Source organism: Trematomus bernacchii, unplaced genomic scaffold, assembly GCF_902827165.1.
Source record: "Trematomus bernacchii unplaced genomic scaffold, fTreBer1.1, whole genome shotgun sequence".
NCBI classification, from domain to species: Eukaryota; Metazoa; Chordata; class Actinopteri; order Perciformes; family Nototheniidae; genus Trematomus; species Trematomus bernacchii.
In genome coordinates this window covers 90091-111659 of record NW_022987720.1, presented here as the reverse complement: position 1 = coordinate 111659, position 21569 = coordinate 90091, and the positions used below count along the sequence as shown (strand labels likewise).

Below are 21569 nucleotides of genomic sequence, written 5' to 3'. Positions count from 1 at the left end.
TCAGGTGAGCTTTATTTTGTTAAATAACAACATGGTGATGTTTTGTAAATGATTACATGTCTTATTTAGCACAGACTATGATCCTATCCGTGACATATGGATCTTAACAAAGATCCGCTATACATTAGTACCAGACATACTGTACATCCAGTTTACTGTATCGAAGTTGATTTCACATGAGCTCCAGTGTGGAACCCCACTGCACCCCCTGGTGGATCAATGATCCATTGCAGCTGGCTTCACAATAATTAAATGTATTTATCACGGGGGTGGTATCAAGTCAGACTGGGGGCCGGCTCTTCATCACGAACCGATCACGGGCCGATCACGGACCAATCACGACCCAATCACGACCCTCGCGTTTCAAACTGTCTGAAATAAGATGCTCCATCTGTAGTCCGGTTATCAAAATATTGATGTATTTATTAAGGAATATGCAGTATATTGATATTTATGATTAACCCTTAGATGCACGAGTGACTGGACCCTACACTCTTCCATAAGTGGGTCAAAAAGGACCCGTATTAGAATAATATGTGTTATATGCCATTTTTGTCATTTTGGTTAAGAAAAATCCCTTGTATAATATTTTGGTTCACACTAGTTTATATTTATTTTTTCACTATTTATAATTTTAGACATTCTTTTTACATTTTGAAAAAAAAACGAAATTCCATAGAAAATGCATGCGGGTCATTTTTGACCCACTTATGGAAGCTTGGGGTAGTAATACAAAAACTACAATTTCTTAAAATGTATCAAATTTAAATTTAAAATTTGAATGGCATGATATCCAAACATGTTTTTTGAGGAATAGGCTGGAATATGAAATGATAAAAAATGTATTTACGAAGATACTCTAAGAAAACCACCTCACCGGGTCAAAAAAGACCCAATTATGCATCTACAGTAAGGGTTAAACAAATAAGCTACATGTTTTGATTATAATTTATAATTTATTAGGATTGCTTTCCACACCAAACCTTACATTAGAGCTTTAATCTCTAATCTCTAACTCCCTAATTATGTCATTTATCCTCAAGTTTGGAATCATTTGTTTTATTGAAAAATCCCCAAAATTATAATTCAGAAACAAATGTATTATTTATATTGAAATAGCAAAAGAAAAACAATTAAATTAGTACATCTTCTACAAAGCTGATGGTCTCAGAGTTTGCCTGACAAGGGAGATAACTGTTTGTTACCACATTTCCCTCCAAAGACCCTTCGATTTTAAATTGTTTATCAGTTCAGAAGAGCGTATGTGACAGTCAAGTCATTTTTAGCCACAACCGGATGTTTGGGGAAATTGTTCCTCGTTGGGTCTACTGTGGTCAAATGAAATAGAGATAAACTGTGATTTGTTTGTCCATAGCATTTTCAGTTCATGTTCACTGATGATGTTATACTGAGAGCTAACCTGTAAGACTAAGCATATATTTCTGTTGTGAGAAACAGTGTTAGTTCTTCATGGAAAACATGACTTTTTTTGCAAACATTTCATAATAAAAAGAAGATCTGTGTGTAAAGCATACTCTCTCCAACCTTAGAGTAAAGTCATATAAAGTAGTCCTCTCAGCCATTTCACTGTGTCCAATCAAGCTTTAATGGAAGGAGATCACAAACTTTTGAATGATATTGTGAATGAACCTGACTAATTGATGTTGCTGTTTTTTCTCATCAGAAGAGCGCTCCAAGGTTGTGAATAAACGGAAAGGTGAGTCATAGTTGGATAGTTAGAAACTCAGATGTTCAAATTTGTTATAACGATTTTGTTGGAACTGCATAGCAAAACACATCATTTTATTCTAGTGTAGGTTCTCTCAAGTTATGTTTGTGTATTAATCTCTTTGATATTAACATCCATTTTCCTCCCAACAGCCAAATTGGTGTACCAGATGGTTGTTACCGGGACAACCTTTGATGCACATGTTCAACTGATGGAGAAAGTGAAGAAGGACGTTAAGGATCAGTTTGATCTTGTTCAAAGCTACAGCAACGACTACGACGTCACTATTGTCTTCTGCCCCATCGTTTCTCGCATGGGGCCAGATGTTGAGTCAGCCATGAGAGATGTTAAAGGTAAGGGAACATTTGTTTCAGCCGGTTCATACTGAATGGAAATGGCTTCTACATTTGTATTCACATAAAGGTTCTTTCTTACCTGTGTAAGCATAGTCAGGTTATCAAAAATATTGATGTTTTTATTAAGGAATATGCAGTATATTGATATTTATAATTAAACATATAAGCTACATGTTTTGATTATCATTTATCATTTCTTAGGATTGCTTTCCACACCAAACCTTACATTTAGAGCTTTAATCTACCATTTTCCTCCCTAATGATCTCATTTGTCCTCCTCTCTTTTTGTGTCCTCAGGCGATAAACCTGTCATTCTGGTTTTGATGCACCACGCATATGAGGCCAAGTTCATTCCAAATGTGCAACAAGGAGCTAACGTTCAGCTGCAAGTCAACGTTTTCTTCCACGAGACAAAACATGGACTGCTCCACTGTAGAGAAAATGGAGCTGTTGTTTGCGAGATAACAAAATATTTAAAAGAGATCCCCATTACAAATGCCCAGGTTGTGGCTGCTGCAGTGGCGGAGCTGGGGGGTGGCTGGGAGTGGCCATCCTGGCAACTCCGTTGGCCATACCAAACACCCTCACCACCACCCTCAAATCAGGTGAGCTTTCAAACTAAAATGTGAGATTTAATAGAGGCTACATAGAAACTAGGCCTTAATTAAGTCATTCAATATTTCTGTAATATAACATTTTTGTTTCAGAAGCCCGTTAAACAGCCCCCCCCCACAAGGGTGAATAACGGCAACCCTTCCAAGGGTATGTACAGCCTTTTAACATCCCTTTCACTTTCACATTTGGCACATACTTGCTATTTTGGTACGGTGAAAAGCCCTGGAAATGCTTGTCACTGAACTTTGAGTTTAGAGTATGTCATCCCAGACTTTGGCCTACTGGGTAAAGGGTAAACATCTGTCCACCTTAGCAGACATATGTGCTCAGTTAATCAAATCTATGTGGTTTATTTTTTTGCCAGTCATTTAATTATGCTATTTCCTTGACATTGTCTTTGACACACGGAAATACCCTATCCATGGTTGGTCTAATGTATAAGTAGAACACTTTGAGCTTATAACCCAAAATGAATGTCCCTTTTGGAGTTGATTTTGAAATGTTTCTTCTTCAAGAATTTTCTCATGTCAATGTTTGTTCATGTTTACAACAGCAGAGTTTTTTCAAATTCTACATGACTGGTAGAAAGTTTGGAATCATTTGTTTTATTGAAAAATCCCCAAAATTATAATTCAGACACAAATGTATTATTTATATTGAAATAGCAAAAGAAAAACAATTAAATGAGTACATCTTCTACAAAGCTGATGGTCTCAGAGTTTGCCTGACAAGGGAGATAACTGTTTGTTACCACATTTCCCTCCAAAGACCCTTCGATTTTAAATAGTTTATCAGTTCAGAAGAGCGTATGTGACAGTCAAGTCATTTTTAGCCACAACCGGATGTTTGGGGAAATTGTTCCTCGTTGGGTCTACTGTGGTCAAATGAAATAGAGATAAACTGTGATTTGTTTGTCCATAGCATTTTCAGTTCATGTTCACTGATGATGTTATACTGAGTGCTAACCTGTAAGACTAAGCATATATTTCTGTTGTGAGAAACAGTGTTAGTTCTTCATGGAAAACATGACTTTTTTTGCAAACATTTCATAATAAAAAGAAGATCTGTGTGTAAAGCATACTCTCTCCAACCTTAGAGTAAAGTAATATAAAGTAGTCCTCTCAGCCATTTCACTGTGTCCAATCAAGCTTTAATGGAAGGAGATCACAAACTTTTGAATGATATTGTGAATGAACCTGACTAATTGATGTTGCTGTTTTTTTCTCATCAGAAGAGCCCTCCAAGGTTGTGAATAAACGGAAAGGTGAGTCATAGTTGGATAGTTAGAAACTCAGATGTTCAAATTGTTATAAAACGATTTTGTTGGAACTGCATAGCAAAACACATCATTTTATTCTAGTGTAGGTTCTCTCAAGTTATGTTTGTGTATTAATCTCTTTGATATTTACATCCATTTTCCTCCCAACAGCCAAATTGGTGTACCAGATGGTTGTTACCGGGACAACCTTTGATGCACATGTTCAACTGATGGAGAAAGTGAAGAAGGACGTTAAGGATCAGTTTGATCTTGTTCAAAGCTACAGCAACGACTACGACGTCACTATTGTCTTCTGCCCCATCGTTTCTCGCATGGGGCCAGATGTTGAGTCAGCCATGAGAGACGTTAAAGGTAAGGGAACATTTGTTTCAGCCGGTTCATACTGAATGGAAATGGCTTCTACATTTGTATTCACATAAAGGTTCTTTCTTACCTGTGTAAGCATAGTCAGGTTATCAAAAATATTGATGTTTTTATTAAGGAATATGCAGTATATTGATATTTATAATTAAACATATAAGCTACATGTTTTGATTATCATTTATCATTTCTTAGGATTGCTTTCCACACCAAACCTTACATTTAGAGCTTTAATCTACCATTTTCCTCCCTAATGATCTCATTTGTCCTCCTCTCTTTTGTGTCCTCAGGCGATAAACCTGTTCATTCTGGTTTTGATGCACCACGCATATGAGGACCAAGTTCATTCCAAATGTGCAACAAGGAGCTAACGTTCAGCTGCAAGTCAACGTTTTCTTCCACGAGACAAAACATGGACTGCTCCACTGTAGAGAAAATGGAGCTGTTGTTTGCGAGATAACAAAATATTTAAAAGAGATCCCCATTACAAATGCCCAGGTTGTGGCTGCTGCAGTGGCGGAGCTGCCGGGTGGCTGGGAGTCGGCATCCTGTCCACCCCGTTGGCCACACCAAACACCCTCAAATCAGGTGAGCTTTCAAACTAAAATGTGAGATTTAATAGAGGCTACATAGAAACTAGGCCTTAATTAAGTCATTCAATATTTCTGTAATATAACATTTTTGTTTCAGAAGCCCGTTAAACAGCCCCCCCCCACAGGGGTGAATAACGGCATCCCTTCCAAGGGTATGTACAGCCTTTTAACATCCCTTTCACTTTCACATTTGGCACATACTTGCTATTTTGGTACGGTGAAAAGCCCTGGAAATGCTTGTCACTGAACTTTGAGTTTAGAGTATGTCATCCCAGACTTTGTCCTACTGGGTAAAGGGTAAACATCTGTCCACCTTAGCAGACATATGTGCTCAGTTAATCAAATCTATATGGTTTATTTTTTTGTCAGTAATTTAATTATGCTATTTCCTTGACATTGTCTTTGACACACGGAAATACCCTATCCATGGTTGGTCTAATGTATAAGTAGAACACTTTGAGCTTATAACCCAAAATGAATGTCCCTTTTGGAGTTGATTTTGAAATGTTTCTTCTTCAAGAATTTTCTCATGTCAATGTTTGTTCATGTTTACAACAGCAGAGTTTTTTCAAATTCTACATGACTGGTAGAAAGTTTGGAATCATTTGTTTTATTGAAAAATCCCCAAAATTATAATTCAGACACAAATGTATTATTTATATTGAAATAGCAAAAGAAAAACAATTCAATGAGTACATCTTCTACAAAGCTGATGGTCTCAGAGTTTGCCTGACAAGGGAGATAACTGTTTGTTACCACATTTCCCTCCAAAGACCCTTCGATTTTAAATTGTTTATCAGTTCAGAAGAGCGTATGTGACAGTCAAGTCATTTTTAGCCACAACCGGATGTTTGGGGAAATTGTTCCTCTTTGGGTCTACTGTGGTCAAATGAAATAGAGATAAACTGTGATTTGTTTGTCCATAGCATTTTCAGTTCATGTTCACTGATGATGTTATACTGAGTGCTAACCTGTAAGACTAAGCATCTATTTCTGTTGTGAGAAACAGTGTTAGTTCTTCATGGAAAACATGACTTTTTTTGCAAACATTTCATAATAAAAAGAAGATCTGTGTGGAAAGCATACTCTCTCCAACCTTAGAGTAAAGTAATATAAAGTAGTCCTCTTAGCCATTTCACTGTGTCCAATCAAGCTTTAATGGAAGGAGATCACAAACTTTTGAATGATATTGTGAATGAACCTGACTAATTGATGTTGCTGGTTTTCTCATCAGAAGAGCCCTTCAAGGTTGTGAATAAATGGAAAGGTGAGTCATAGTTGGATAGTTAGAAACTCAGATGTTCAAATTTGTTTTAACAATTTTGTTGGAACTGCATAGCAAAACACATCATTTTATTCTAGTGTAGGTTCTCTCAAGTTATGTTTGTGTATTAATCTCTTTGATATTTACATCCATTTTCCTCCCAACAGCCAAATTGATGTACCAGATGGTTGTTACCGGGACAACCTTTGATGCCCATGTTCAACTGATGGAGAAAGTGAAGAAGGACGTAAAGGATCAGTTTGATCTTGTTCAAAGCAACAGCAACGACTACGACGTCACTATTGTCTTCTGCCCCATCGTTTCTCGCATGGGGCCAGATGTTTGAGTCAGCCATGAGAGACTTGTAAAGGTAAGGGAACATTTGTTTCAGCCTGTTCATACTGAATGGAAATGGCTTCTACATTTGTATTCACATAAAGGTTCTTTCTTACCTGTGTAAGCATAGTCAGTGTTATCAAAATATTGATGTTTTTATTAAGGAATATACCTATATTGGTATTTATAATTAAACAAATAAGCTACATGTTTTGATTATCATTTATCATTTCTTAGGATTGCTTTCCACACCAAACCTTACATTTAGAGCTTTAATCTACCATTTTCCTCCCTAATGATCTCATTTGTCCTCCTCTCTTTTTGTGTCCTCAGTGATAACCTGTCATTCTGGTTTTGATGCACCACGCATATGAGACCAAGTTTCATTCCAAATGTGCAACAAGGAGCTAACGTTCAGCTGCAAGTCAACGTTTTCTTCCACGAGACGAAACATGGACTGCTCCACTGTGGAGAAAATGGAGCTGTTGTTTGTCGAGATAACAAAAATATTACAAGAGATCCCCATCCAAATGCCCAGGTTGTGGCTGCTGGGCATTCTGGAATATCTGACCAAATCAAGGCGTGGGCATTTGGGCCTTTTACCTCCAAAGATTAATTTACTTGACTTTAGATTTGGCAGTGTTGGTGCGAGCAACGATGATATGTTTTCCTCTCAAGTAAAACAACAAAGTGTAATGGATCACTAACAACACAAGTCAAGCAGTCAAAATGTGATTTATCAGACAGTTTTGATTTTACTCTTCTACCATAATCTGAAAACTGAATTGTATTCTCCTTTTTGAGAAGAGAGGTTGGCTACTAATTTGTAGTCCAATTATTTATATCTCTGTGTAATATTTCTCCAGTTGCTACTGTGGTTTCTCTATATACTGTATTATGACATGAATGTAAAGGAAGTGATTAAAGACTGCAACAAAGCTTAGTCATTTGCCAAAAGATTACCTTTCGAATACATACATCCGCCAGAAATGTAATTATTGCTGCAAATATTAGAATAAAATGAGCACGCACCAGTTATATTGGTTTTAATGCTATGAATGTTAATTCTGCTGCATATTATAGCAGCAATAGCAATTAATTCTAAGATTGGTTCCCAGAGTTTATGTTATGTGTGATGACGATATACTTAATACTTTCTATTAAACTGCCGTTACAGCAGGTCAATCACTTTGTCTGAAGTCCTTTTTTAGATATAGTTTATATGACATACCATCATGAAGCTGGAACATGTATCTTTTTGACATAAATAGTTCAAGAATAGTGTTGACTCAAATGAATAATACACTCTGATAAATTAAAAAAAACCTATAGGAATCTAACAAACGTTATGATACGGTTTTTGGATTAATTTACATTCTTGTACTCTCTTAAATGTAACCTCATTGTTGTGGCAGGGAAATTGAATCGCAATCAGTTTTAGAGGTAAGTTTTATTTAAACTATCGAAGCTTATTTAAGCTTTGATATATTTTATATGGATATTCACGTGGTTGGTGGTCAAATGCAGCCATCAAAACTGAGCCATCCAATAATGTAAAGTCACATGCAGAGGAGCAGTCATGAAATAAAATGTCAAATAAATTCTTGGATTCTAAGGCTTTTGTTCATGAAATGAGAATTGTTTTATTTCTGTTGATGTAGCCTAATACATGCTCACAACTGAACATCCCGATACTATCATCTTAGAGTTAAACACATACTGATATTTTGTGAGTAGTGTAAGGAAGACTCCAATGAAATCCCAGCTTCTTTAACTTGCAGTTGTTAGACCATCACTAATAAAAAAACGTTTTTGTTATTCAAGATATCTATATACAAGGTCAACCAGGAGGAATACCATTTGGGGTTTATGAGCTACATCAACGCAAAGTGATAACGCCTTTATTGTCTTAAAAAAAAAGCTTATTCAATTGTGGTTTTAATATTTTACCTTTCAAAGAATCTGATCTATTTTAAGTTTTAGATACAGAGACCATCAACTGCTTTTATTTCCTCTACACTTTTACAATTTCGCTTGTCTCAAACAAAAACCTTTCCATTACCACACCATTGTTTAGCCTCAAACAACATGTTAAAGATGGTGAACTATGCCTGTGCAGTCTTCCTCTGAAGAGGATAATATAAAGCTAAACTTACCTTAACATGTTGTTTGTGTCTCTACCTCTGAGTTTAGCTGTACCAACCTGCAGGTGAACAGATTAGGCTACTGTAAAACGTTGAGATTGAACGAGATATCGACAGCCTCAGCAAACAATGTGAACACAAATCACCACAGACTCAAAACTATTATGTTATTATTAGCGGTGGCGGTTCTAGACCAATTTTACAGGGGGAGGGGTGGTAGTTAGTATTCTTTTGAGAGGGGCACAATAACGCGGGTTAAAAAGACAAAGACAGTTTAAAGTAATAATTGGCCGTAAAATAAAATATGAAATTGGTATTTGTTCTGTACAGTATTTATTACAGTAACTTTAAGTTACAGTTCTTTGTTTCAGTAGTACTTTTTTATATTTACAGTACTTGTTTAAGTTACTAAGTTACAATTAAATTAAATGACATAAACAGTATTTGCTGCAACACTGAATATAAGGCACTGAACAGTTGAATCTCTACTGTACATCCGGGTCTCTGCATCCCAGGCTGAGGGTTTCTCTTCTTTCAGATTACAGCAACAATATCCTGCGGTTTTGGGATTTTTAGTCTCTCAACGTCTAGGCTTGAATGTTACTTGAATTAAAAAGGGAACAGCCGCTGGTCAGAGATGACAAGTGTTATTTTTTTTCCTGCATGCACTGGCCCCTGTTGCCCCCCCAGCAAAACAGTATTTGTAAACTATGCTATTCATAAGCCCATAGCCTAAAGTATAAGAGGACACCTTTTTGATACTACATTTATTGGTTTCTTATTTTTTAAGGTCACACAATATGATAAATTAAAACACATCTTACCGATATTTCTTTTATCTTGTATTTATTTGTATTACATTTGAAATTTGAAGTTATCCAAAGTAACAAAGTAATCAGGTTACATTACTTTTATACTGTGATTGGCATCAGATTTCTTTATATATTAAAGACTTGACTATGACTTTTTTTTTTTTTTACAGTTAACTAGTAATTGTAACGCATTACATTTTTAAAGTTATCCTTCCAACCCTAGCCAACCACATAGCAAACAAAATATCTCCTCTCTCTGTAGATATAGATGCCAGAAACATTATAATACACTGAGGGCCGCATACAGAAAAACGTAGGAACGGCTGGGCCCCTCAGGTGAGGTATATTGCCTAATAAGTTAAGTTATAAATGTAGGTCAATTATGCTTGATACATGAATATGCTTTAAGAAAACAAACAGCATTCACAGATTTCCATAGGGTTTCATTTATGTTGTTATAAAAAAGGTTGGCAACTCATTTCTTAAAGTTCAACATAAGTCAAGCACAAGTTGGGGCCATATTTCATTATACTTTTAGAATTTGCTGATGACCATTTCAAAATGGACAATGGGCCGCAGTTGGCCCATTGGCCCCATAGTTTGGACAACTCTGCCATAGAGAGTAATGCGTAATAAATGTCAACAATGGGTTTCAGAGGGCGGGACTTCAGATGTGTCAATCACGCTGCTCCAGCGACCAATCACAGTTTGAGCCTCCTTGTAAGTAAACATCGTTTATCTTTAAATTTCACTTTCGGCTCAGCGCTGACGGAGGGTATTGTATGCGAAATACGAAGGTAGATTGGAAATACTTTCTAGAATATTCTATTGTTTTAGTTGATTGATTGACGGATAACGTTATCTACATCTTTTAATAATTTACCAAATAATTGAAATCAAGCACATATCGTGTGCTTCGATCACATCAGAGATTACTTTCGTTTTCCTCTCACAATCTTCGTCTTTCGAGTTGAGCTTGTCAACACTTCAGGTAGGTTTGTATCCAAATATTTCACAAGAAAAATAAGATATGACTTCAGTATTTACATGGAATCCATGTGTTGAATCTGCCTGTCTGTTTTGTTTCCCTACAGGTGAAGTCATGTCAGATTTACTGGAGAAAATAAAGGAGGAACACCAGGATGTTGCTAAAGTTCTGCAAGGTAAGTGACCATTGTATAGAGGGTGACTATTGACAATAAACCATTAGCATAGTTATAGTACTATTTTTCAGTTTTAAAAGCACAAATAAATCAAACCGTGTTGTTTCAGACGCAGGTTTACGCAGCGACTCTGACATCCGGTCACTGACTGGAGCAGAACTGCATCAGCTGTTACCTGGAAAAGAGGACCTCAAACTGAGGAGGACCATCTTTGAAATGATACACAAACAGGTGAGCTGAACATTTAAACTGTGAAATGTAATTAGAGATGACATAGATAAGAACGAATCACTAAATAATTATTCAATATAATATTTTTTGTTTCAGAAGCCTGTTGGTCAGCTTCTAAGAGAAATGAAAAACTTCATCCCAAATGAAGATTTCAAGGGTATGTACAGCCTTTAACAATACTTACACTTTCACATTGGCACACACTTGCCATTTTGTTTTGTTTACAATGATAGGAAATATAAGTAATTGTTAATATTGCCATCCAACAACCTGATTTCTCTCTCAGCTGCTCTAACAGGCAACAGGGTCTTGGTTGATTACCTCTGTATCATGAAGGACATGCAGACCCATGTGAAGCATATCCAGAGTTTCCAAGAAGCTCACATTCGTTTTCTCGAAGAAAAACATCCAAATCAGCCGGACCCGGAATCAGCAACCATTCTAAAGGAGCCCCTCTGTGACGTCCCCCCTCAAGAAGCACATGGTGAATCTCACACTCTTCCACTTCAAATCTAATGATGTTTATTTGTGGCTCTTTGGCAATAGAGAGCAAACCACCTTTTAAAATAAATGAACATCCTTACAAACCAAAACATATGCATTAATAGTACTAGACGTTAGATTTTGACTGTCAAACGCATCTGTAATTTCATATTAAAAATTACATTTTCACTTACTACATTTTGTCTGGAGCTTTTGACCGGATACCACCACCTTATTTAGCTCACAACAAGACATAAGAGAGTTTGTTCATTTACTACAGCAGTCCCATTCATGTGTTTTATTTGGTTGAGTATGGCTAATATCTAACTGATATCTGGTATCACATTCATGCAGAGGTGACTGCAAACCTAAGTACTCACGTAGACTAAAAGTACAGTATGTCAAATGTACTTAAGTAAATGAACTTAGTTACATTGCACCACTGCATACACGCTATTTGTTATATTCACTGTAGGTTTCTATTTTAACTCAAATTAAGCTTTTTTTAGCATAGGTTTAACAAATATTTTAAGCTTCAAAATGATACCATATTATGATTATAAAATGGAAAATAAGTGTTTGGGACCTTTTGGGCAACAGCTCCATTAAATCAATTCTAAGCTTTTGTTGTGCTAAATCTACACAACTGTTCAAACTTTTGTTGTTTCCAAATAGTTTGCGGAAAAAATAAGACATCAGTGTGGAATATACATTTAAATCCATGTGTTAAATCTGCCTGTCTTTTCCACTGGACACTCGTCAGATTTACTGGAGAAAATAGGGAATCGAGAAAGGGATGCTGCTGATGTTCTGCAAAGTAAGAGACCATTTTTATGTTGGGCGAGGGTGACTATTGCAAATAAACAATAAACATAACAACAGGATTAGGTTTCAGTTTTAATCACAGGTAAATCCAACTCTGTTGTTTCAGAGGCAGATTTATGCAGCGACTCAGACATCCGGTCACTGACTCGAGAAGAACTGCTCGAGCTGTTTCCTGGAACAAAGAACTTAAAACTGAGAAGGAGGATCTTTGAAATGATACAAAATCAGGTGAGCTTTCAAACTAAAATGTGAGATTTAATAGAGGCTACATAGAAACTAGGTCTTAATTAAGTCATTCAATATTTCTGTAATATAACATTTTTGTTTCAGAAGCCCGTTAAACAGCTCCCCCCCACAGGGGTGAATAACGGCATCCCTTCCAAGGGTATGTACAACCTTTTAACATCCCTTTCACTTTCACATTTGGCACATACTTGCTATTTTGGTACGGTGAAAAGCCCTGGAAATGCTTGTCACTGAACTTTGAGTTTAGAGTATGTCATCCCAGACTTTGTCCTACTGGGTAAAGGGTAAACATCTGTCCACCTTAGCAAACATATGTGCTCAGTTAATCAAATTTATATATGGTTTATTTTGTTGTCAGTAATTTAATTATGCTATTTCCTTTTCCTTTATGCTAATCACAAGAAAAAATATATGACCTCCGTATTTACATCCATAATGTTGATGTCCGATTTGTTTCCCTACAGGTGAAGTCATGTCAGATTTACTGAAGAAAATAAAGGGGGAACACCGGGATGTTGCTAAAGTTCTGCAAGGTAAGTGGCCATTTGAAGAAGTGAAAATTGAAAATAAACCATTAGCATAGTTATAGTACTATATTTCAGTTTTAAAAGCATAGATAAAACAAACCGTGTTGTTTCAGAGGCAGGTTTACGCAGCAACTCTGACATCCGGTCACTGACTGGAGCAGAACTGCATCAGCTGTTACCTGAAAATAAGGACCTCAAACTGAGGAGGACCATCTTTGAAATGATACACGAACAGGTGAGCTGAACATTTAAACTGTGAAGTGTAATTAGAGGTGACATAGATAAAAACGAATCACTAAATAATTATTCAATATAATATTTTTTGTTTCAGGAGCCTGTTGGTCAGCTTCTAAGAGAAATTAAAAGCTTCATCCCAAATGAAGATTTCTTTGTTATTTATTAAAGTGGACCTATCATGCTATATTTGAATAATATAGTATAGGACCATACCTATATAAGGCATATTTATACTTTTTTTTTTTCAAAATACCAAACAGATCATGCATTTTAGCCATGCCTCATTTTGCTCAATTTGACATTTTTTAGCTCTGTTTTTGCAAGGGCAGATTCTGTGAGAACAGCACCATCTACAGGCCTGGCATATGTACTACAGCGTCTCCAGCGCTTTCGAACGGCAATGGCCGTGGCTGTCTCCTCCTGATTGGTGGAGTTGGCCCAATAGCCGTAGCGCCACTGTCCTGACGTCAGGACAGTGTTCAAATCTGGATCAGTTTTTATCAGATCCGTTGCAGCCCCTTTTTTAGAGATTTGGGTATGCAGGAAAATAGAGAGGGTTGTGTTTTCTGACACTTGGTGAGTTCCCTGGAACACCGGGGACACATATTCATGTATAAAAGACGTACAAAAGTGCATTTTGCATGATAGGTCCCCTTTAAGCTTTAAAACAAATGAATAACGACTATATATAATAATAAAATACATGGAGCCTGTCCTCTCTTTTTCCTCTCTTCTGACAGCGTCAGTGTCTGTCTCATGCAGCAGCTGATCCAGTAATGAGTGACCCGGCCCACAGTAAAAAATAAACATATTTATAACTAGTTTAGGTAGTTTGAGAGGTAGGCTAATTAAAATAGCTAAGGGTGATGATCTGACTTGAAGTGTGTGTTTTGCTCCCGCTGCATCACAGAGGGAGGAGCTGCACGTCTCCGTCCTGTCAGATTAGACTTCACTCGCGTTTATGTCCATATCGAGATAAAGATAAATAATCTGAATTCAGTGTGCAGTTTACTTTTGCGGGGTTGAGCAGCAGAGGTGGGGGGAGGCAGGGCTATTGCGTCATCATTATCACAAAATGATCGTATAGAGGCGATCACACGGAGCCGTATGACCCCCCAGAGCGCTCCGTTTCCAGATCTATCCACCTTTGGACCCGTTATCGTTTGCGGGGTCCGTTTCTATCGTTTAGTTAAGGCCTCGTGTGGCAAAAAGGGCTATACGCAAGAGAAATATGCGGATACAACCCGTTTTCGTCCTCGTGGGGCACCAGCCTTATAGGGAAACATTCAAAGATAACCCACATGACCTCACAACATCATGTGAGGCCAGGTGTTTGCCTCATGGCACAGCACTGTATGCTAAAACTCACACCCAAGGAACAATCGTAACTTCCTTCCACTCATCCTCTCTTCCTGTAGTGTCATAAAACCCCCTTCCAAAGACATCTGTTATCACACATCCGTTTACATGACATTCTCAGGATGCAGCACGACTTTGCGGCTGCGGGTATAAAATATCGAGCACGGACTCACACCAGGTCTGCTCTTCCTGCCTTGGGCTTGAACATGCCCGGAAAGCTATCGACGCCCCCGGTTCGTGCGGACACTGTGCCCGCTTCACCATCAAGAGCCTCCGCCGACGGCTAGCACGCCAAGCTAGCCTGTCGGGACGAGACCCTTTCATGTCTAGCGATATGCCGGCCGGCAACCGAGACATGGGGGAAGCCGCCACGGAGGCTGAGCCGTGCGCTGAGGCTGAGACTTGCGCTGAGGCTAGCTGGGGCTCCCAGATGGACCTTGGAGTTGGACTATATGGAGGATGACGACGAGGATACCTCGAAAGCATACCAGCTTCGCCCCGTCTCAGCATGGATTTGTAAGCCGTGTGCCAACGCGCTGCATCCAGGCTGGACATCCCCTGGCCTGAAGTAGTGAAGGAGACCACCAGATCTCGCTACGAAGGGAAGAATTTGCCCCAGGCTGCGAGGATGGCAAGACAGCTTCTCCCAGTTTTTCCGGAGCTGTTGGACGAGGTGTCTGTCTCGTGGAGGGACCACCCGTTCAGCAGTAAGTCCCCGATCCAAGGAGCTTCCTCTCTGGATTTCGAGGGCATGGAGAAACTCGGCTTGCTTCGCATGCCTCCCATGGAGCCGCTAGTTGCAGCCCACCTCCAACCGCGGCTGTCTTCGGCGTCCAATAGGAGCCCCACACTGCCGGCAAAAGCGGATCGTTTTCAGTCAGCAATGACCGAACGGGCTTACAAAGCGGCGGCTTTGTCTGTAGGGCGCTCAACGTCTCGTCAATGCTGACTGCAGAGCTGTGCGAGGACATGGCGAATAAACCTGAGCCTGCTGTGTGGGACGAGATTACCGCGGTCACGGACATTTGCCTCCGTGTGCAGCGCTGTGCGGTCCAAGCCACGGGTAAATCACTTGGGATCATGGTAGTGCAGGAGAGAGCCAGGTGGCTTAACCTGACGAACCTACCAGACAGGGAGAAAGAGGACATTTTGGACATGCCAATTGTCCCCGAAGGCATATTCGGCACCGCTCTGGCTTCGATGCAGCAGCGGTGTGAGGCCAAAAACAGAGAAGACGAGGCTCTCCAGCTCTGTCTTCCCCAGAAGGTCCAGCCGCCGCCTCTGACGGCCCCGCGACAGACCTTCGCTCAGGCTGCCTCGCGACTCTCCCAATTTAAGATCCCGAAACGGCCAAAGCCACATCCCGCCCCGGTTCAAAACCCGCCCAGGCATGAGGCGAGGACGAACTGGCCAAGGAGGTCCCCAGCCCCGACAGCAGGTGCACCGGCACAGCCGGCCAGACTTTCGGTCATCAAGCGAGGAAGAAGAAGAGAGCGGCCTGACAGCCTTCCCTCCTCTCCTCGGTGGAAGAGCTGGAAGCAGTGTGCAAAATACGGGGGGTCCGGGGTAGGGATGGGAACGATTAATCGAATATTTGAATATTCAAAATTATTCAGGTATTCTAATAATTATTCAGGTATTCGAATATGAGTTATGAATATTTGTATTAATTTTTTCTTTTCTTTTTTTGGGAGGGATGCCCAAGTTGATTACATATTATCAAATTGAATAATTCAATGTATACGACAGTGCCATAGCTAAATGTTTTAGGTGACGTCTAAAGGTGTGTTTTGCTCCGCTCACCGGTCCCTCACAGCGGGCAGAGCTGCAGGTGCTGATCTCTCTATCTCGCGTCCGGTACTTCACTCGCGTTTATGTCCAAATCCATCAGATCTAGCTAGTTCTAGCTAATGATATGGCTGCTGCCCCTGCCTACACGCAAATCACGCAGACTCAAACCTCATCTTATGCCCAAATGCGGCGCAAATGCGCTCCGCAGCCGTTGCGAGGTTCCGGCGCTAACAGTTCATGAGCGTGCTCCCCCGCCTCCTGTCAACACTCGCGACACATGAGTGGCCAGCCTAAACAACAATAAGCACTGCAACCGTGTGTGGCGGCAAAGGACATTTTGACAGGAGAGATTTAGTTTTGCCGGTATTCAACATATTTTACCAGTCATAGTCCGGTAATTATTTACACTCTAAGAAGAGTCCTACACAACAGACATGGCGTCAAATATTTCGACCAGGTTAGTGAGTGCGGTGTAGAGTGCAAACTATGCCAAATTAAACTTATATATATATACTATACCCGCAACCTCCGTTCCAGCTGATTGTGAATCGCCTCCGCACATGAAAGCTGTAGGCCTATAGCTGTCAAACTGTGATCACCAGTTCAATACATTTGACAAATTCGACGGGGCTACAGGCTCCAATTCGCTGTCACTCCCCCTCACTTCTCGGGCATTGTGCATTCACAAGCCCGGGGAGAGTCGGCCCGTATTCTAGAGCAGGAGATTTTCTCGCTGTTAGAAAATAAAGAGGCCATAACTATAGTGCCCCCCGAACAGAGTCAGAGCGTCCCCAAACGGGGAGGGAACGGAATTCGCCCTATCCTGGATTTAAGGGCTCTGAACAAATACCTCGCTTACCTCGCTCATTTCCGGCCACGCAAATATGCTCTCTTCAGATCATGTCTGCGGTTGCTGGGGCTCATGGCGTCAGCCATCCTGGTGGTACGACTGGGCCGCTTACACATGAGGGATTTTCAGCGCTGGGTAGCTGCCCTCAGACTGGACCCCGTGCGTCATGGCGCACAGAGAGTGATGGTCACTGTGGAATGCGTAATGGCACTGCGCCACTGGCTGCACCCGGCTTTCCTAGTACGGGGCGTGCCTATGGGTACTGTCCTATCGCGGAAAGTGGTCACCACAGACGCATGTCTGACGGGCTGGGGAGGTATATACGAAGGTCGACCTGTGAGGGGTCTCTGGAGCAGAGATCTCCAACGGTCACATATAAACTATCTGGAGCTTTTAGCGGTGTTTCTCACCCTAAAACGCTTTCTGCCTTTTCTCAAAGGACATCATGTCCTCGTGAGGACAGACAACACGACCACAATATCGTATATAAACCGTCAAGGGGGTTTGCGTTCTCTCCAGTTACACATGCTGGCTCGCAAGCTGATACTATGGAGCTGCGGGCGTCTCCTTTCTCTGAGAGCAACGCACGTACCGGGGGTGATGAACCTCGGAGCGGATCTGTTGTCCAGAGGTGCACCACTATATGCAGATTGAACTCTGCATCCAATAATTGTGAGTCAGTTGTGGATACGTTACGGCCGAGCCGCGGTGGATCTGTTCGCGTCAGAAGAAAACGCTCAGTGTCAGCTGTTCTTTTCAATGCGCTGTCTAGACGCACCGTTAGGCGTGGACGCCCCTGGCTCTAATACCTCCGACTCTGGCCAGAGTGAGAGAGCATCGCCACACGCTGATCCTGATAGCTCCGCACTGGCCGGCAATGTATTGGCTGGCGGAGATATATCAGCTGCTGTGCGGGAAGCCGACATACTGTCTCAGGTGGGGGGGGACGATTTTTCACCCCCAACCGGAACGCTTGGCACTGTGGGACTGGCCCGTGAGTGGTATAATTTGAGTACAGTGGGGCTTCCTCAGAAGGTGATAAACACTATTCAGAGTGCAAGGGCTTCCTCCACCAGGTCTCTTTATGACTTTAAGTGGAGGGTATTTGAGGAGTAGTGCCTCCAAAAGGGACACGTCTCTTTTCAATGTCCTGTCGGTGTGATTTTGTCATTTCTGCAGGACTAGATTGATAAACACAGAGCTTTCTCTACGATTAAAGTGTACCTGGCTGCTATTGCTGCATGCCATGTGGGTTTTGAGGGAAAGACGGCTAGCCAACTTCCCTTGGTCTGCCGTTTTATGAAAGGGGCTCGCAGCCTCCCTTATGGGACTTGGCAGTGGTTTTAGATGGGCTCACTCGACCTCCATTTGAACCCCTGGAAGAAGTTGACATGAAACACCTGTCACTGAAGACAGTGTTGTTGCTGGCTCTGGCATCCGCCAAGCGAGTCAGCGACATTCATGCGCTCTCTGTACATCCTTCATGCATTCAGTTTGCCCCGGGGCAAGCAAGAGTGTTGCTGAAGCCTAACCCTGCTTTTGTGCCCAAGGTGGTTGGCTCATGCACCCCCATTGACCTTGCGGCATTTTCTTCACCGTTATGTTCTTCTGAAGAACAGCGGCCGAATTTGCTGTGTCCAGTTCGTGCCTTGCACATGGACAGGTCTAAAGAGTCTCATGCAGTGACCAACTCTTTGTATCCTGGGCTAACCCTCATAAGGGCAAGCCCGTTACCAGGCAACGACTCTCCCACTGGATTGTGGAAGCGATAGCTCTGGCTTATACGAGTCAGGGTTTGCAGGCACCAACGGGCCTGCATGCTCATTCTACTTGTGGCCTGGCTACGGCCTTTGTTTAAGGGTGTTTCCATCCAGGACATTTGTGCGGCAGCAAGCTGGTCTTCACCGCTCACTTTTGTCCGTTTTTACAGATTGGATGTCTCTGCTCCAAGTGTGGCCCATGCAGTGCTGGGCCCCGTGTTGGGACAGAGTTCTACCTGTTGAGTACTGATTTTTGGTGATTTTCATGTCTAGCACTACGGGAGTCTCAATATCCCATAGTGAGACATTGAACGAAGTGTTATGAATGAGAACTATAGGTTACTAGCCCCTAACCCCAGTTCTCAGAGTAACATGAAGTGCTTCTTGCTGAGGCGAAGCGAGAAGAGGTGCTTATTTTGAATGACGCTCCGTCGTAGCGCTAGCTACTTAAAGGGTGGGTGGATTCCCTGACGTGGTCGTCAAGAGCACCAGCCAATCAGGATTGGCGTAATGAGATTGATGCTTCTGAGGCATACCCCATAGTGAGACATCTAACTTCATGTTACTCTGAGAACTGGGGTTACGCTAGTAACCTATAGTTTCTCCCCACAGAAAAAACACAATGCCTGGGGCGGGTTGCCGTTTGTTGACGTGAATCCCATCAAAGCATACGCCTCCTGATATTGACGGCATTTTGTTGGCTCAATTTTGGCTTTCTTTTTTTCTCCATTGTCCACGTTCCCTGCTGTAGTGCTGCTACGTTTTTAACCACGATTCCATTTCAATGTCTATTTGTTATGTAAGGGATAATGTGCAGCGAGGCGGTCATTATGGGTAAAAGAACACCCGACAGGCAGATCAGGATCCCGACGCGAAGCGGAGGGATCTTGAATACTTGTTAAGCCCGAGAGACCCCGGTACCGGGGCACTGCCGCAACATCTTGCAGGAAACAGTGTCTGAGGGCATGTTCATTTAATAAACTATGAATATTTTTATATCCATGTAACGGGAAGAAACTCATCTAACTGTTAATTTTTTTTTTTTTTTCAAAAGAAAACCCACAATGCTAACACTGAGCCTCTGAATTAGCAAAGAGCGAAAAATGCTAACACCTTACTGCACCGAAAATCACTCACAAAACCTTATTATTTATCTCTTCTCCACATCCATGACATCGTTTCACATCGTGAGGTGACACAGAATCGATGGACACCCACATTATCACTGAATTATACGAAATGGCGACGTTATAAGCAAAAACGGACATCAAAACAGGTGACGCTAGTTAGCTAAAAATGCTAACATTTTTACCTTGGCTCTGTAGTCTCTCCAAAGTGGTCTTCAATGGCATTAAAATGATAAAAACGCTGCTGAAGTTAATCCATAGGTTAATCCAATGTGTCTGTGTCCCTTTGAAATGATTTCTGCGAATCCATAAGCATTAAAACTGCTTTTCCGTTTCCAGATGTCAAAGCTAGAGATACTGTAGGTTCACTCTGATGCTAAATTACATGCGCGAAGCCCCCACCTCTTCTCTTCACAATGAGTGTGTGTGGGGCACTCCCCCTTCGATTCTATTGGCTCTTACGGTCAGAAAGAGGTGTCAACCATCAAAATCTAGCAAGGGAAGCCAGAGATATGGAAAATCCACCCAAATGACCCCAGAAGTGGTTTATTTTTGCTAAATCTCTCTAAAAAGGTCAAATGTCACTTGTTTTGCATCAATCTTGATACAGGGTACTTATTATATATTGTACTTTGGATTCCTAAAGCTTTTAGTCTACCTTACCATCATCCAAGGGTAGTTTTCACTATAAGTAAAAAATAATTTTTGGACGGACACTATAATTTACAGTTTTTTACTATGTAAAATCTGAATTTTCTTTAAAATAAAAAACATCTATATTGATTCCGACTTTTCTACATCCAACTCACAGGTTTATCATTACTTTGAGAAAAAAGATTATTAATTTAACCCTTTTAGAAGGGAAGATATGGTCATTTGTTCTGGGAATGTCATTTTCGAGCCTGAGACCTGAAAAACAGGCTCAGGGTTTAACAGGTTAAAGGAGAATGTGGGGCAGCAGCTGCTGACCAGAAAAGCCGGTCAGGGGCAGTAGGGTGGAATGGTGTTGTTGGACGACAGTGCGCCCTATACATCAGGGCTCCACCCACTGTACCCATAGAGTCCAGTAGAGGGCGGAGCCTGTGAGAGATATAACGGGGGGTTACGTATTGTAACCCTAGTTATATAAGCACAGGCGGAGCCCTCTACTCAGGGCACTGTCAGTCCTATTCCGCTCGCTGAAGAGAGGTATAGGATGATAGTCAGGAGGCGAGGCCTCCTTTTATACGGTGTGATGCTCGCGCATTCAGGCAGGCCCGCCCTGGGCCGGCTACGTCTATAGAAGTCTCAGTGGGAGAATGCACGCAGGATAAGGTAGTACCCATAGAGTCCAGTAGAGGGCTCCGGCTGTGCTTATATAACTAGGGTTACAATACGTAACCCCCCGTTTTGAGTACTTGCATCCACTTTTGGACTATGTATTAATATATTTAATTATCTGCAGCACTATTTAGGTATTATATCCACATAGCTATTATTATT

The 21569-nt window shown here is 41.1% G+C and overlaps 1 protein-coding gene across 1 annotated transcript in view; it reads left to right on the top strand.

The window, feature by feature from the left end:
• Positions 1–21569, top strand: part of LOC117492692 — a 133886-nt gene that overhangs the window by 38540 nt on the left and 73777 nt on the right. The window contains exons 10-15 of the mRNA XM_034143086.1: positions 1685–1717; positions 1882–2082; positions 2383–2690; positions 2793–2847; positions 3932–3964; positions 4130–4330. Of these exons, the coding sequence (XP_033998977.1) occupies positions 1685–1717; positions 1882–2082; positions 2383–2690; positions 2793–2847; positions 3932–3964; positions 4130–4330 (831 nt within the window). The remainder of the gene's footprint in view (positions 1–1684; positions 1718–1881; positions 2083–2382; positions 2691–2792; positions 2848–3931; positions 3965–4129; positions 4331–21569) is intronic.